Source organism: Sorex araneus, chromosome 5 (genome assembly GCF_027595985.1).
Source record: "Sorex araneus isolate mSorAra2 chromosome 5, mSorAra2.pri, whole genome shotgun sequence".
Classification (NCBI taxonomy): Eukaryota; Metazoa; Chordata; class Mammalia; order Eulipotyphla; family Soricidae; genus Sorex; species Sorex araneus.
Genome location: NC_073306.1, coordinates 29,380,674 through 29,395,577, shown reverse-complemented (window position 1 = coordinate 29,395,577; position 14,904 = coordinate 29,380,674). Strand labels below are relative to the sequence as shown.

The following is a 14,904-nucleotide window of genomic DNA, read 5'->3' as shown; positions in this document are numbered from 1 at the left end:
TCGCAACAAATCATGTGCTGCCACCTGGTGACAGTTTTAATACTATTGCCCTGCATCACCCCTGTATTTAATGTTTTGGGAGTTTGTTTGCTTTTTGTTTTATTCGGTTTGGGGATTTGAGGTTTGGGATTACACCAGGTGGTGTGCAGGGGCTACTCCTCACACATTGTTCAGGAGTTGCTTAAAGAGGTGCTTGGGGGAACATGTGGTGCTGAGGATTAAACCCAGGCCTCCCACAATCAAAGCACGTATATTCGTGCTTGAGCTATCTCCCTGACCCTAATCAATGTATTTGTAGAGTTTGTCACCCTTACAAAACTGTCTCCCATTGAGACTGATGCAAAACAGTTAATAAGTGGAGCGATGGTAGCAGTAGAGTTGAATAATGCCAGCATCCCAGATGTATCACCTGCCCAGAGATAGTTTAACTACCTGGTTCAGAGAAAGATAGGCCTTGATGAGAAGTTTTTTGTTCTTTGACCACACCCAGCTGTGTTCAGACCACACCTAGCTGTACTCAAGAGTTTACCTGGCCTTTGTGCTCAGGGATCACTATTTGTGAGCACCATATATGGTGCTAGGGATGGAGCCCAGATCAGCTGTGTGCAAAGCAAGCCCCCTGCCTGCTGTACTGTATTTCCAACACTAGGAAGTTTTTGTTTTTGTTTTGAATAGGTTCTGTTTAATCTTTAACATCCCACTGTCAGCATTTTCTCTAATACTAAGGAGAAGCCTACTCCTCATGACCTTTATGCTAATTAGCTCAGGGTCTTGAATGCATCTCATAACTCAAAATAGTTACCATCCTACTCACCATTGTCTTTTATGTGTATGTGTGTGTGAAGCAAGGTAGTTTTTATTAAATGAAACTTGTTGGGGACCAGAATCCAGAATGCTGGGGCCCCAAGATGAAGTGCTGCCCCCGGGGCAGATCTTCTAGAATTTCCACTGAAGGAAGCACTTTACATCTGTTTATGTTTAACCAAACCGATGTTTATATTTATGTTCCAAAAAACCTGTTTATGTTTATATTTGACCAACACCCTCAGATATGTAAAATCTCATCCAATTAAAAAATGTTTGTAATTCTGATGTTTAATGGTTCTAATCAATTAACACTATAAGCTGAGGACCTCAGGGCTCTCAGTCCACAAGGCTATTAGCCCCCTGATCCCATGCTTTTTCTATCATTTCTTTCTCTTTTCTTAATCCTTGTGATGTCCCTGCTTCAGGCTTGTTCACCCAAGGCTTGGCCCCAGCAGAAAATTGCTGAGATGTAAGAGAAGAGAAAGGGGAAATGTGTTCAAGGGAGAACAAAGAATTCTCCTGTAGAAATAAGAAACAAAGAAATATAACAAGCAAACAAGGAAGTGAGATACATGTTTAAGGGAGAAAAAACCCTCACCTCTTTATCAAGCTTTAGGTTCAGATAGTTGATTTCTCTTCCCAGATAGACTGAACTGAGAATGGGAGCCTGTACAAAAGCCCATCATACATCTTGATTCAAGGCAAATATATTGAGACTGGTAGCACTGTAGCACTGTTGTCCAGTTGTTCATCGATTTGCTCGGGCAGGCACCAGTAACGTCTCCATTGTGAGACTTGTTACTGTTTTTGGCATATCAAATACGCCATGGGTAGCTTGCCTGGCTCTGCCATGTAGGCAGGATACACTCGATAGCTTGCTGGGCTCTCTGAGAGGGACGGAGGAATCGAACCCAGGTCGGCTGTGTGCAAGGCAAATGCCCTATCCGCTGTGCTATCGCTCCAGTCTGTTGAGACTGGTAAGCATTAAAAATAATAATTAAAAAAATTTTTAAAGACTGGTAAGCATTCTAGCAATAGCAATCGGCTGAGCTCATATATATATATATATATTTTTTTTTTTTGCTTTTTTGGGTCACACCCAGCGATGCTCAGGGGTTACTCCTGGCTTTGCACTCAGGAATTATTCCTGGCAGTGCTTGGGGGACCATATGGGATGCCGGGGATCGAACCCGGGTCAGCTGCGTGCAAGGCAAACACCCTACCCGCTGTGCTATCGCTCCGGCCCCTGAGCTCATACTTTGTATACAGAAGGGCCAGTTTTCCTGGTCCAATATAGTCCCCTGAGCACTGCCAAGAGCAACCCTCGATCACCAAACCCAATGTAGAACTCAAGCACCACTGGGTTCTACACAAAATACGGTATAAAAGACTTCATGAAGTGCCAAAGTGATAGTATAGCAAGTAGGGTGCTTGCCTTGCACACAGCCAATCTGGGTTCAATCCCATACGGGTCCCCTGAGTACAGAGCCAGGCGCATCACCCTGAGCACCACCAGGTGAGGCCCAAAAACAAAAAGTATATCTCTAAAAGTCAATCAACTTAGATATGAGAAAGGAGGCAGCACTCAAAGACATAGAAAGGTAGAGTCTATCCCACATGGGTTCTGATTCACAGAAAACACAGCAGGACGGATTGAACCATTTTATTAAAGTTGATGGGCAGGGATTGGCAGGTAGTAACAAGCCTCTATAGCAAGGGCAGAAACCAGCTGATCAGGAACAGGCTGGGAGTCAGGAACAGTTCCTTCCTTGGAGGGGAAAGTGAGCAAAAACTTCCTCTTACTATTCTTACAGGTTCTCTTTTTACAGGTCACTCAGGAGCATCTTGGAGCCCGTAAGGGAAAGGTCCTCCTGCTTAAGGCTCTGAACCTGGAGCTGTGAGCTGCTGAGCTCCAGGTTAGAAAGGGTATTCCCCTGCAGATCTAAGAAGGAAAGGGAAGAGAGAATAAACCATCAGCAAACACAGTGACAGACACAGAACTAGACCTTGGGCCATTGTGATGGCCTGACTTGAGATAACTAACAACAAAGGCCAATAGGTTCACAGAATTAGGAGATTCTATTCTACCTAATACCAAATAATGCATCTGGTATTTGGCCACCATTCAGACTGAGCCTTCACCAGAACTGGAATCCTTACCCCCACCGTACTTCCTTAAAAGATTCCAGTTACTGTTACTGCCTAGAAGATTGATTTCAGGGTTAGATGGAGGAGACATGGCAAAGCTGGCAGCCAGGGGGAGCTTACTCTGGAGGTCGTGACTTGAGCTCCTATGAAGGGAAGCAGAAGCAGAGGGAGATGATGAGTCAAGGATACCTACCAGAACAGAACTATCTCCTTCCTGAGGCCAGGTCCCAGCCTTCTCCCCCTTTATTCTCCAAATATATAAATATCTCAGTGACTCCATATTAAGTAAAGAATAACCAGGGTGGGGGTGGAAGAGATTGTACCTGGATAGAGCCAGAAGTAAGTCCTGGGCACAGGTGGGTGTGGCCCCCAAAACAAACAAACAACAAAAGAGAATAACCAGAGCCAGGGATGTGGCTCAATGGTTCAAAAAAAAAACATGCCTCTGCCCTGAATTTGATCTCTAGTACCAAAAAAGTAACATACACACACACACACACACCCACAAAAAAAAAAAAAAACAACAAACAAAAACAATATTGCCTTTATGGACTACAGCCCAAAGACTCATCACTTTCCAAGTGACCCATGTAAAATACAGAGTTACAGAAAAGCTGTACTTTGGTCCTCCCTGGCCTGGCCTCTGTGGATAAATCCCCTCCGATGTCGCAGCATCTATAGCCACTGACCTGAGTTCATCCTCCTGCCAGTCATCCTGGCCTGCTGTCCTGGTCTCCTCCAGTGTATGACCACTGCCCTCTTGGCCACTTTGCAACTGCTCCAAAATCTGCCAGATGAGAGTCCAGAGAGTACCAAGCCTCTCCCTCGCCAGCAGGGAACCCCCAGCCCCTGTGATTAGCTTCTTCAGCACACATGGTTTCCTTTAGTGTGGGCAAGTTTCTCAATGCCTGAAGCAGAGGAACTGAGAAGAAACACCTCACAGGGAGTTGATTCTAGCATAAGAGACAGAAAGGGACAGGTGGGAGAGGACATCCTGGCCAGCCTGCAGAATAGTGCAAAGGACCTTCACAGACCGGTATGGAAAGATAGGTCAGGCTCTTGGTTTGGTTTTGGTTTTTGGTTTTTGGGTCACACCCAGCAGTACTTAGGACTTTCTCTTAGCAGGGCTTGGGGGACCATATGAGATGCCAGGGATCAAGCCCAGGGCTTGGTTGCATGCAAAACCTGCTAGACTATCACTCTGGCCCAATAGGTCAGATTCTTTTTGTTTTGTTTTATTTTGGGTCGGCCGCATGCATGCAAGGCACATGCCTTACCCCCTGTACTATTTTACTATCTCTACAGTCCACTGCACCCCCTCTCCCCACTGCCCCCCACCCCCCCTTGCCTGAGTAGGTGAAATTCTTGCCCTACCTTCCAGCTTTGGGTCTGAGTTGGCCTCCCTTCAGTCATCTGTTTCAGCATTAGTCCCTGTTTCTGGCCTACAAATGAGAGAAAAAATTAAAAGGCTGTGATCCAACTTTGTTCCGTACCACTCCGCTTCAACAGTGTGACTCTGAGAGGCAAAAAAAGCAAGACTTGGAGGTCAGGGATGTAAGTCAGTGATAATGCACTTATCTGCCATGTGTGAGGACCCTAACACAACTCAAGAAAAAGGGGCCAGAGAGAATACAGTAGGTAAGGCACTTGCCTTGTGTATACTCGTCCCAGGTTCAATCCTTGGCAACCTATATGGTCCCCTAGGCCCTGCCAGGAGTAAGCCCTGAGTATTTCCAGATATGGCCAAAAACCAACACTGTAGCACTGTCATCTCGTTGTTCCTTGATTTGCTCAAGCAGACACCAGTAACGTCTCCATTGTGAGACTTGTTACTGTTTTTGGCATATCGAATACGCCACGGGTAGCTTGCCAGGCTCTGCCATGCAGGGGCCAAAAACCAAAAGAAGAAAAAGTACTCCTGGTCAGGCTCAAGCAGTTAGAGCTATGACAACCTACAGAGGAAGCAAAAAGGGTTTCTGGAGCGGGGGGAAGTACAGAAAGTTTCAGACCCACTCTCAATCTTTTACTCACTCAGCTGGTCTCGAAGCAACTTCAGTTCCTCCCTCAGGGCCTCTGACTCCTCCCACAGCATCTGTCGCCTACAAGAGTGACAGCAGTGTCATTCTAGAACCAATAACAAACCCAGAGGATGCCTCCTTCGTTTAAGCACCAGAGTTCAGAGGCCTGAAGAGGTCTGCCCCCCACTTACTCATTCTGCAGCTCTTGGTAACGGCTACTGGAAGCACAGTATTTTCCTGTTCCTGTGTGTTCTTGAGGTCGCATCTGATTCCGAAGGTCTTGCAGTTCCTTTCTCAGCTCCTCCAGGCGCTGTTCCAGAAGGTCACTCCCAGCTGGGGACGCCTGCAATAACTTTACTGATGCTATAGAGAAACAAGTTGGGGGTCAGACCCTCATAACAGCTTTACATGTGGGCCTAGAGGCTTTACTTACTGATCAAAACATGTGCAAAGAGCCAGAGAGTTAGTACAGAGGATAAGCCACTTGCTTGCATGCAACCAACCCAGATTTGATCCCCAGAATCCTGTCAGGAGTGATCCCTGAGTGGAGAGCCAGGAGTAAGCCCTGAGCACCACTAGGTGTGGTCAAAAATAAATAAATAAATAAATAAATACCAGGTATGTGAACTAATTGTGTGCATACATAGGCTGAGTATGAAGGAAACTACTAGATACCTTCCAGGGAACAGATCTGGGACTTCTGATGCTCTTGCTCGCCCAACAGGTCCTGCATGGTTGACCTCAGTGTCTCAGTTGACTAGTCGAGAAAAAAGAATATAAAGGATTGAGGAGATCGCTTGAAGGGCTGGAGCTCATACTCTGCATGTGGGAGCCCTGGCTTTGTTCCCAGGCACCACACAGTCCCCAAGGCACAGCTAGGAGTGGCTCCCCACGCCTAAAAGGCCATCATTAAATCCTAATCACCTCCCCCCTCACATAAACACCCCAACTACACACTTAAGATTCCACAGTTCACCTGCTCCTGGGATCGAAGCTGGGATCTGAGAACAGTCATTTCATCCCAGAGAGAAGATGCATTAGGGGCATTAGCCCACCTCAGCTTTTCTGGGACAAGTGGTGTCTCCAGAGCCCGAGACTGTTGAGCTTGGACTCCTGACTCCGGGTGAGACAAGTAATGAGGGGAAACCGAGGTTCTTAATAGGTCTCCTGCTGAAGAAATAAGGGACAATCTGGAGGAAGGAGTGGGTGGAAGGGGAGGAGGGATGGGGAGCTCTTGTTTGTAGAGAAAGAAAATACTTGGAATTTGGGAGGAATCGTGGATGGGGCCCGGGGCGGTAGGGAGTTAGGGAGCAGCAGGTACCTGTGGTGGAAATCCCGTGAGGGTACAGCCGCTGCTACAAGAGAAACAAGTACACAGGTCAATAGGATCCGAGAGTCCCTCGATTAACAGCCCAACCGGGACGCCGAGGTGTTCCCCCACCTTAATGCGGGCCACATTCCCGTCAGTAGCACTGAGAAGCGCGTCGAACTGCTCAGACCAGCTCAGGCCCCTACTCATTATAGCCTGGGGCGGGGATCAAACTACCCGGTATTTCGTGTCTTTGCTCGGGCAGCCTAAGACAGCAGAAGCACAAGCCCAGGAAGAGGCAACCACGTCAGTTCAAAAAAGACGAGGAGAAGCGAAGCAGTTTCAACCAGAGCTACTCTGGGATGAGGTGCGCAGCGCGCTTAGGGAAGCGGGGGGGAGGGGACTGGACACCCGGATTCGCAAATATCAAGTGGGAGTTGAGGGGTGCCGGATCCTGATCGAGGACTCCCCAAGCGCCGGACACGGGTGTCATCACACCAAACCAGTCCCAACCGCTACTGCCGCCGTCCGGTTCAAACCCTCCGGGACAGTGGCACTTCCCCCGGTTCCCGCAGCGCCATCTGGGAAACTGAGTTTACCCCTCGCGGAGCCAAACCGGCGCTGCGGGCCGCCGGACTCCGTTTCCCTGGAATAGACGCACCTGCATTCCCGCTCACACGCACACACGCCGCGTCGCTTGCCGGTCAAGCGAGTATCTCCGTTAACGGAATGGCGGGCGCTAACGGGGACGCGAACTACGTATCCCAGGATGCATCGGGCGGAGACAGCGCTGAGCCGCTGCCGCGCTCAGTCGTTCTTGGGAAACGGAGTCCAAGCTGCCGAAAACGTAACCGCCCACCTCCGCCTTGAGACTACATTTCCCAGCAGGCCCTGCGTGCGGCACGCGTTATGGAGCCGCTAGTCGCAGAGCTGCAGCAGAAGATTGAGGACACGCTGTCCCCCTTTGGATTCGAGGTTTACCCCTTTCAGGTTCGTGGATCCCTCTTGCTGTGTTAGGACTAGATGGGGGATTGGCTTCGATGCTTCCTAGCGTGAGGCTTTAGGTCCTCCGCGGGCTCTGCTGGCCCAGTGTCTTATTTGACCTACCAGTTGTCAGAGCGAATTTGTGTTAAAACGTAGGTTAAACGACTAGGATTAGACAAACACCGCAGGAAGAGAGGCCAGAGCACCAGACAATAGACCTCACCCTCAGCCACCTCCCGAATCGGGTGTACCCCCCCCCCCGCCAAAAGAAAAAAAAGTTGGGGAAGGGCTTAGAAACGGTAGAGGTGCTTTGCGCATTTGTCCTTTTCCCCATTTATAATGCCAGCTTGGTAATGGCAAACACCATGTGATCAAGTAACTTTGTGGCTCTGTTCAAAAAGAAAGAGACCCGTGGAACTTTGTAAACCCTAAAGGAATTAGGAGAGAGCGAAAGCTGAAAGGTTTGTATGTCTAGGTTTTAGGTCAAACGAGAAGAGAAGGGCATTCATGGTGTTGAACAAATCAGCAGTTGATTGGCTTGTTCCGTCTATTAACAGAAGAATAATTCATTATGTTGCAAATGCCACTGTTGGGCAAGATATAATGCTCTCTGCAGGCTTCTGGCACATAAGTCTGCACCACCACCTACCTTTGTTTACATAGTTCCATTTCCCTCTTATCTAATATCCCTGCACGGAACACAGTGCTTGCACACAAAGCTAAATCAACTGAACTTGAGCACTTTGCATTACCCTCCCTCCTCTTCTACAGAGTGGCCCTCAGCCTGTAGAAGGATATAGAAAAAGAGGTAGGTTGGGTCTATCTAGCTTGTGAGGTGTTCCCAGAAAAAAAGTGGAATTGGGCTATGCATGAGTAGGTAGAATTGAATAAAGAATTATGTACAGTCCCATTATTAGCTTGAATGGCAGTGTGAAGAGAGGACTGGGGAGATAGCTCAAAAAGTTGGAGTGCATGCTTTGCATACAGGAGCCCTCAACTTGATCCCTGGCACCACATGGTCCCCGAAGCTCTAGTGGAGTAAACCCAGAGCACTGAGCCAGGAGTAACCCCTGATAACCACTGGGTGCGGGCCAAAAAAAAAACCAAAATGTGGAGGTTGTGATGGATGACTAGAATGGAGAGACATAAGGACATCTATTGCTTGGTCAGGCAGACCAGGGTCAAGGGAGCTATTGTAGTGAACAGAGCCATCTGCAACCCTGCTAACAAAACTATCTTGCTCTCCCTACCCTGTTGGCTCCTTACCGCCCCGCCCCCCTCTCCCCCCACAATCCGGCCACCAAAACCTACAGGAATCTTTCCCAAATCCATTCACGTTTATTTTTTGTTTGTCTAGGAGCCACACACAGTGGTGCCCAGGACTTAATTCTGGCTCTGTGCTTAGGGAACACTGGGCAGGGCTCAGGGAACCATAGAGGGTGTCAGCAACCAAACGTGGAGCAGCTGCATATAAGGCAAGCACCCAATCCCCTATAGTATCACTCTAGCCCTCAGCAATTGCTTTTTACTCCAGTAATCTCCATGCTGTAATTTTGCCTTCAGTCTATCTTTCACGTTGCAGCCAGATTTCTCTGATGTCCCTCATTGTCACCAGGTTAGGCCTCTATTTCTTAACAGTATTCAATAGTCATAATCTTATTCCTCATATTTCTAGCCTCTATCCTCTGCTCCCCTCTATAGATCCTTTACTCCCAAACTATATTCACTATTCTCCAAATATGCTCGTATTTTTTTTCTTTATACTGTAGCATCTATTTTAGTAGACACACCAGTGCGCTTTTCAGCAGCACATACACTGAAATTTGAGTGATACAGAGATTAGCACAAGGATTGACACGCAAATGCATAAAGAGGTCCATAGTTTTTTTTTTTAAGTAAATGGGATCACATAGTTCTGATGGTCCCTGACACCACAGGCTTGAGCAGCACGCACTGAACTATGGGTCAAGAATTGCTGGAAGTAGCCCCAGCAACACTTGTGGGCGCCTCTCACAGCCAAAATACATGCCAGAAGACTAGGAAGATAATTCAAAGGGCTAGATACTTGCTTTGCATTTGATCTCCACAGCACCACATGGTCCCTCCAAGCACTGCCAGATGACTCCTTTGCCCCACCCCCCCAAAAAAAAAAACCATATGCTATATTCTTCCTATTCATATCACTACATCAAGTTTGGGGGTTTTCTGGTTTTCAGGCCACATCCAGTGATGCTCAAGGGTTACTCCTGGCTCTGCTGTCAGGAATCACTCCTGGAGGCCTCAGGGAATCATGCAATGCCAGAGATCAAACGTGGGTCAGCCACTTGCAAGACAAGCACTTTACCTGTTTTACTATCTCTTCGGCCCTGCACATCAGTTTGTTTTTTTTTTACATCAGTTCTTTTGTAGTTTTCAAAATTCAACTTCCAAGAGCCCTTTTCTAATTTTCAGAGGACCTCATCAGGCTGTCTTCTTTTCGTTTTTCCTAGTTCCACAAATTGAAGTCCCCTACATACACGACATATATTCCACTGAACCACATCCTCCTCTCTACCCTGTCAAATTCAGATGCGTCTGAGTGTGATGCATGTTAATGCATCACTAAAGCGTCAGTGAAGTCATTGATGGAATGCTTGAGATGGAAGCTAGGCAAGTATGAGGCCTTAAATGCCAGACTTAGTAAAATACTAACTTGTCTAAAGACTAAGTTGGGCCAATAACGCATATCACATTCTCTTTTCAGGTGGCATGGTACAATGCAGTTCTGCCTCCAGCCTTCCATCTGCCCCTGCCATCATCTACCCTGGCCTTCGTGGTCCTCAGCACACCTGCCATGTTTGACCGGGCCCTCAAGCCCTTCCTACAGAGCTGTCACCTCCAACCTCTGACTGACCCTGTGGACCAGTGTGTGGCCTACCACCTCAGCCGGGTTAGAGAGGTAAGCAAGGCTCATGTCCTCTGCAAGCTTCCAAACATGCAGCTGCTCCCAGCTCCACCAAGTTTAGTGAAAATCTCTTTCTCCCTTGAGCTGGCTAGGAGCTACTTACTGGGTAGAACAATATCCCAATGACAGCCTTAACATTATGCTCTAACCCCCCATTCTGCCTTTCTAGTAACATTGTCCTTGGGCCTGAAATCAGTGTACTGACCCTACAATGATTGGCAACTTTCTGAACTTCACATAAGACTTCCCTTGGCTTACAATGAAATAGGAACAAGCCCATTATCCCAGATATTCCAAACTGATCTTTGTCCTCCCAGATTTAGAATAGCTTTGCACTGTCTTGGGTTCCCCATGACACATTCTTATACAAAAGTAAATATATGCACATATATAAACATGTGGCCTGGCCTCCAGTCTTTTCTCCACATTAGGTCACCCCAAATGGAGGCTTCTGAGCAGAACCTTGTATATTTCCCTTCAAAACATGCCTGCCTTGGGGCTGGAGCAATAGCACAGCAGATAGGGTGTTTGCCTTGCACGCGGCCAACCCAGGTTAGAATCCCAGCATCCCATATGGTCCCCCGAGCACAGCCAGGAGTAATTCCTGAGTGCATGAGCCAGGAGTAACCCCTGTGCAACACCGGGTGTGACCCAAAAACAAAAACAGAAGACAAAACATGCCTGCCTGATTGTACAATTTTCATACCTTTTTAAATTTTTTTTTTGGTCACATCAACTCTATTTCACACTTAACATTTTCTTCACAAGTAGCTTATTTTTAGGGTTTTGTACTTTGTTGTTTTTTGGGTCATACCCAGTGATGCTCAGGGGTTACTCCTGGTTTTACACTCAGAAATTACTCCTCGCGGTGCTTGGGGGACCATATGAGATGCTGGGGATTGAACCCAGGTCGGCCTCTTGCAAGGCAAATGCCCTACCCACTGTACTATCACTCCAGCCCCTATTTTTACTTAAGTTTTATCTTTATTGATCACCTTTAGATAATCCATCACAAAGCTATTCATGACTGGGTTTCAGTTATACAACTGAAGACTATTCTTCAAACTGTACGCACATTCTCCCTCTTCCATCTCAAGGAGAGACACTCCTAGATGGGTTTATTTTCTCTTGTCCCTGTTTTCCTTGAGTTCATTTTCCATAACTTCCCCTATGTTTTGTTTTCAGTTTTTCTTGAATTTTAATTTGGAATGTCTTTGAAAATCTGTCAAAATGTTATCCTAGATACTTGTAACTAAAACACTGTATCATTATCATCATCCCGTTGATTGTCGAATTTCTCGAGTGGTCTCAGTAACATCTCCATTCGTCCAAGCCCTGAGATTTTAGAAGCCTCTCTTTACTCGTCCTTTCCAATGGTGCCACATTGGAGACTCTTTCAGGGTCAGGGGAATGAGACCCATCATTGTTACTACAGGCTCCCAGAGGGAGAACTAGTCTGTAAGATGTCGCCTGGCCGCAAAGCAGCCACACACTTCTGGGAGCTTGATTTTATAGTCTCTGGATGTTGGCCGTTGGTGGGATTATACGGTGCTGGGGGCAGTCCCTGGGTGTGACCACCTAGCTACTGAAAAATGGGGCATCTGGGTGGAAGAGGCCCAATCCCGATCCAAGCAGAGTCCCAATGTCGAGACTCTGGCATAAAACACTAGATGGACTACAATCACTGATCAACTGTTTCAGTGTTGTTCAGTATTGAGACAGAAACAACTGGCTTGTATGGCAGTTGAGCCAGTTAATTGTCATTATCTAGTGTTCTGTGTAGTTAGTGCTATGTGTGGAAAATAACTTGGGTTGTCTGGTTTGCTTGCTCTTACTAAACATGTTCAACATGGGATGTCTATGAAATCAATCCTGTTAACTAGATTAGGATTTAATAAAAATTATGAAAACCTAAAAAACAAAAAATTATGAAAACCTGGTAAAAAAAAAAGACACTCCCATCCCAAAGACACACTTTCTAATCCAGGGACACACTCTCTTACCTTCCAACAACACATATTCCATCCCTAGAAGATAAACACACTCCCATCCTCATGACACATTAACACACACTCTCCCATCCCAAATTTAAGGTCAGGTTTTCCCTTTGAACTTGTGTTAACACGGTTCTAGGACAGAACCGTGTTAACACAAGTGCGCTCTGGGAGGTGGTTATTAATCATCTCATCCTGCAAATTGTTTTGTCCTGTCCCAGAGCCTCCCAGAGACAGAGATGGAAGTCATCGCTGACTATGAAGTACACCCCAACCGACGCCCCAAGATCCTGGCCCAGACAGCAGCCCATGTGGCAGGTGCTGCTTTCTACTACCAGCGTCAGGACGTAGAGGCTGATCCTTGGGGAACCCAGGTAAGAGGTCTGACATCAACCGGTAGGAATACAAAATGGTGGCAGCCCCTCAAGACAGCAGGCCTTGCCTCAAGAGATAGTACAGCGGATAGGGCACTCGTGATGGATGATGCAGGTCTGCGTTCTGTCCCCAGCATTCATGTTGTCCCAAGAACTGCCAGGAGTGATTCTTAGTACAGAGCCAGACTCAAGCTCTGAGCATCACTGGTCGTGGACCAAAAACAAGCAGGCCCCACATTCCTCTTATTCTCCACAATGAAGAGAGTTGGTAGAACAAATTCAAGAGAAGTGTCCTGACCAGGGGTACAACTCACATGCTTCCTTCTTTCCACGGACATCAAAATCAACTTTAAATCCATCTTACACGATGAAGCAGAGTACAATTAAGAGGTCAGTGTTAAAGTTGGGAAGGTGAGGCTTACCTTAGGAACCAGAACAAACTGGTTTATTTGATTTTATTTCCCAGAAGGAATAAACATGAACCATGTACAAACTAGGCCCAGAGAAGGAATTGGAGTCAGGGTTGACGACATAACACACACACACATATGCCCATAGGAGTCACAAGGCACCGCAATGTGCAGTGTCCATCCAGCAAGTTCGGGGAAAGCCCAATTTTCAGCGATGGAAGCCAGACTTGGTGCCACAGTGACCCCCTGAACCTTCCTTTTCTTTGTCCTCTCCTCAGCACATATCAGGTGTGTGCATACACCCCCGATTTGGGGGCTGGTTTGCCATCCGGGGGGTAGTACTGCTCCCAGGAATAGAAGTGCCGGATCTGCCACCCACGAAACCTCCTGACTGTGTACCGGAGCGAGCAGACCGCATCTCACTGCTGGAAGGTTTCAACTTCCACTGGCGTGATTGGACTTACCGGGATGTTGTGACACCTGAAGAGCGCTACTCTGAAGAGCAGAAAGCTTACTTCTCCACCCCACCTGCCCAACGCTTGACCTTGCTGGGTTTGGCCCATCCCTCAAAGCCTTGCTCCGAGTCCCCCGAGATTTCTGTTACCACACTTGATCACAAACCTCAGAATCCTAGAAGTCAGAGCTGGCTCAGCCCCAGGGTCTCGCCACCTCCACCTCCTGGCCCTTGACAGCCTCCCTCTTTGAGATGCCTTATTTATGACAATGGTACTTGCTAGGCCTTACTCCACTTTGGTGAGGCAAAATGATTATTTTTGATAAAATATATTAGAGATGTCCAAAGAATATTAGGATCAGTTTAGGCAATACAATAAACTCAAAACTATCGCAGATCTAGAATTCCCATGTAGGCTAGAATACTGGACTATTTGTTACATAATAGCATCTGTTTCCCCAGTAGCCTAAGATGGCACCTGTTACCAGTCCCTTAGTGTTTCTCAACCACTTGAGTGTTGGCCTTTGAACCTTGGCCCACAGGCTTCCCTAACCACCCCTTCACAACCTGTCCTACCAATTGGGCCCCTATTTATAATTTTTTTCCCCACCTGTGGCCCCTTAAAACATGCTGGAGTACTACCACCAAGAAAACCAATGGTCCCTAGTTGTCAGAATAACGGTACCTGTTAGGGTTATATTGTGGGGAAGGAATAAATGTGTAAAAACTTGTGCAATACTGCCTCATATATAGCGATACCATGTCAGCTACTGTGAAGATGAGAATCATAAGCTATCTGAATACTGGCTAAGTAGGTAAGTTTGGACATCTCATAAAAACAAGTGTGATGCTGGGGCTTGAGAGGTAGAGTATGCCTTGCACATAGCCAACCCGGGCTCCATCCCGAGTACCCCCTATGGTGTCCTGAAGCCCGCCAAGGTGTGACCCAAAAAAATAAATAAAAGATGCAGGCATTAATAGCACAGCAATTAATGCATTTGCCTTGCAGATAGCAACCCATGTGGTCCCCCAAGTCACAACAGGAGCGATCTCTTTAAGCGGAGTCCTGAGCAATGCCAAGTGTGGCCCTAAAACAATGATAAAGTATGTGGAAAAGGCACTACACATCTAACACAGGACTCTCCCTTGTCCTAGCTTTGTTGTTACCCACTATACAGATCTCTCCAGCCCAAACTCTGTCCTAGATTTAGTGATTCAGAACCTACCTTCTTCCCTTTTGGCAGCACCTCTCAGGACTAAGAAAAATGCAGAAGACAGCACTCAGTCCTGTCCTTTTGATACTATAAATCCTTCCAAGGCTACCAGCAAGGCTTTCCCCTCCATCTTCCAGGCTTAACTCTACAAAAGCCAATAGTGATCTTATACAGTTACTTCCTAGTTCTAACACAAAAACAAGGTTCTGGTTCTCCTGCAGCCCTCCCAGTACTGAAAGCTACCTGGT

At 47.0% G+C, this 14,904-nt stretch overlaps 2 protein-coding genes across 13 annotated transcripts; one reads left to right on the top strand and one right to left on the bottom strand.

The window, feature by feature from the left end:
• Window positions 1–2,455: 2,455 nt before the first annotated feature.
• CCDC163 (CCDC163 homolog) lies at window positions 2,456–7,092 on the bottom strand. Of its 11 annotated transcripts, none has more exons than XM_055137936.1 (11): window positions 6,944–7,092; window positions 6,415–6,548; window positions 6,295–6,328; window positions 5,950–6,143; window positions 5,649–5,730; window positions 5,165–5,336; window positions 4,987–5,054; window positions 4,330–4,397; window positions 3,645–3,742; window positions 2,968–3,098; window positions 2,456–2,749 (listed from the first exon to the last, which is right to left on the bottom strand). In XM_055137936.1, the coding sequence occupies exons 2-11, from the start codon at window positions 6,490–6,492 to the stop codon at window positions 2,631–2,633; spliced, it is 1,044 nt and encodes a 347-aa protein (XP_054993911.1). In that variant the 5' UTR covers window positions 6,493–6,548; window positions 6,944–7,092; the 3' UTR covers window positions 2,456–2,630. The 11 variants fall into 11 exon arrangements, with proteins under 11 accessions (XP_054993911.1, XP_054993912.1, XP_054993917.1 ...); XM_055137937.1 differs by lacking the exon at window positions 6,944–7,092 and adding an exon at window positions 6,882–6,939; XM_055137942.1 differs by lacking the exon at window positions 6,415–6,548 and having other exon boundaries at window positions 5,950–6,140; window positions 6,295–6,325; window positions 6,944–7,090.
• A 49-nt stretch (window positions 7,093–7,141) lies between these two features.
• MMACHC (metabolism of cobalamin associated C) lies at window positions 7,142–14,174 on the top strand. 2 transcript variants are annotated; one of them, XM_055137948.1, is made up of 5 exons: window positions 7,174–7,272; window positions 9,756–9,915; window positions 10,010–10,204; window positions 12,426–12,578; window positions 13,267–14,174. In XM_055137948.1, exons 3-5 carry the CDS (start codon window positions 10,100–10,102, stop codon window positions 13,675–13,677), a joined length of 669 nt encoding a protein of 222 aa, XP_054993923.1. In that variant the 5' UTR covers window positions 7,174–7,272; window positions 9,756–9,915; window positions 10,010–10,099; the 3' UTR covers window positions 13,678–14,174. The 2 variants fall into 2 exon arrangements, with proteins under 2 accessions (XP_004620602.2, XP_054993923.1); XM_004620545.2 differs by lacking the exon at window positions 9,756–9,915 and having other exon boundaries at window positions 7,142–7,272.
• Window positions 14,175–14,904: the final 730 nt, after the last annotated feature.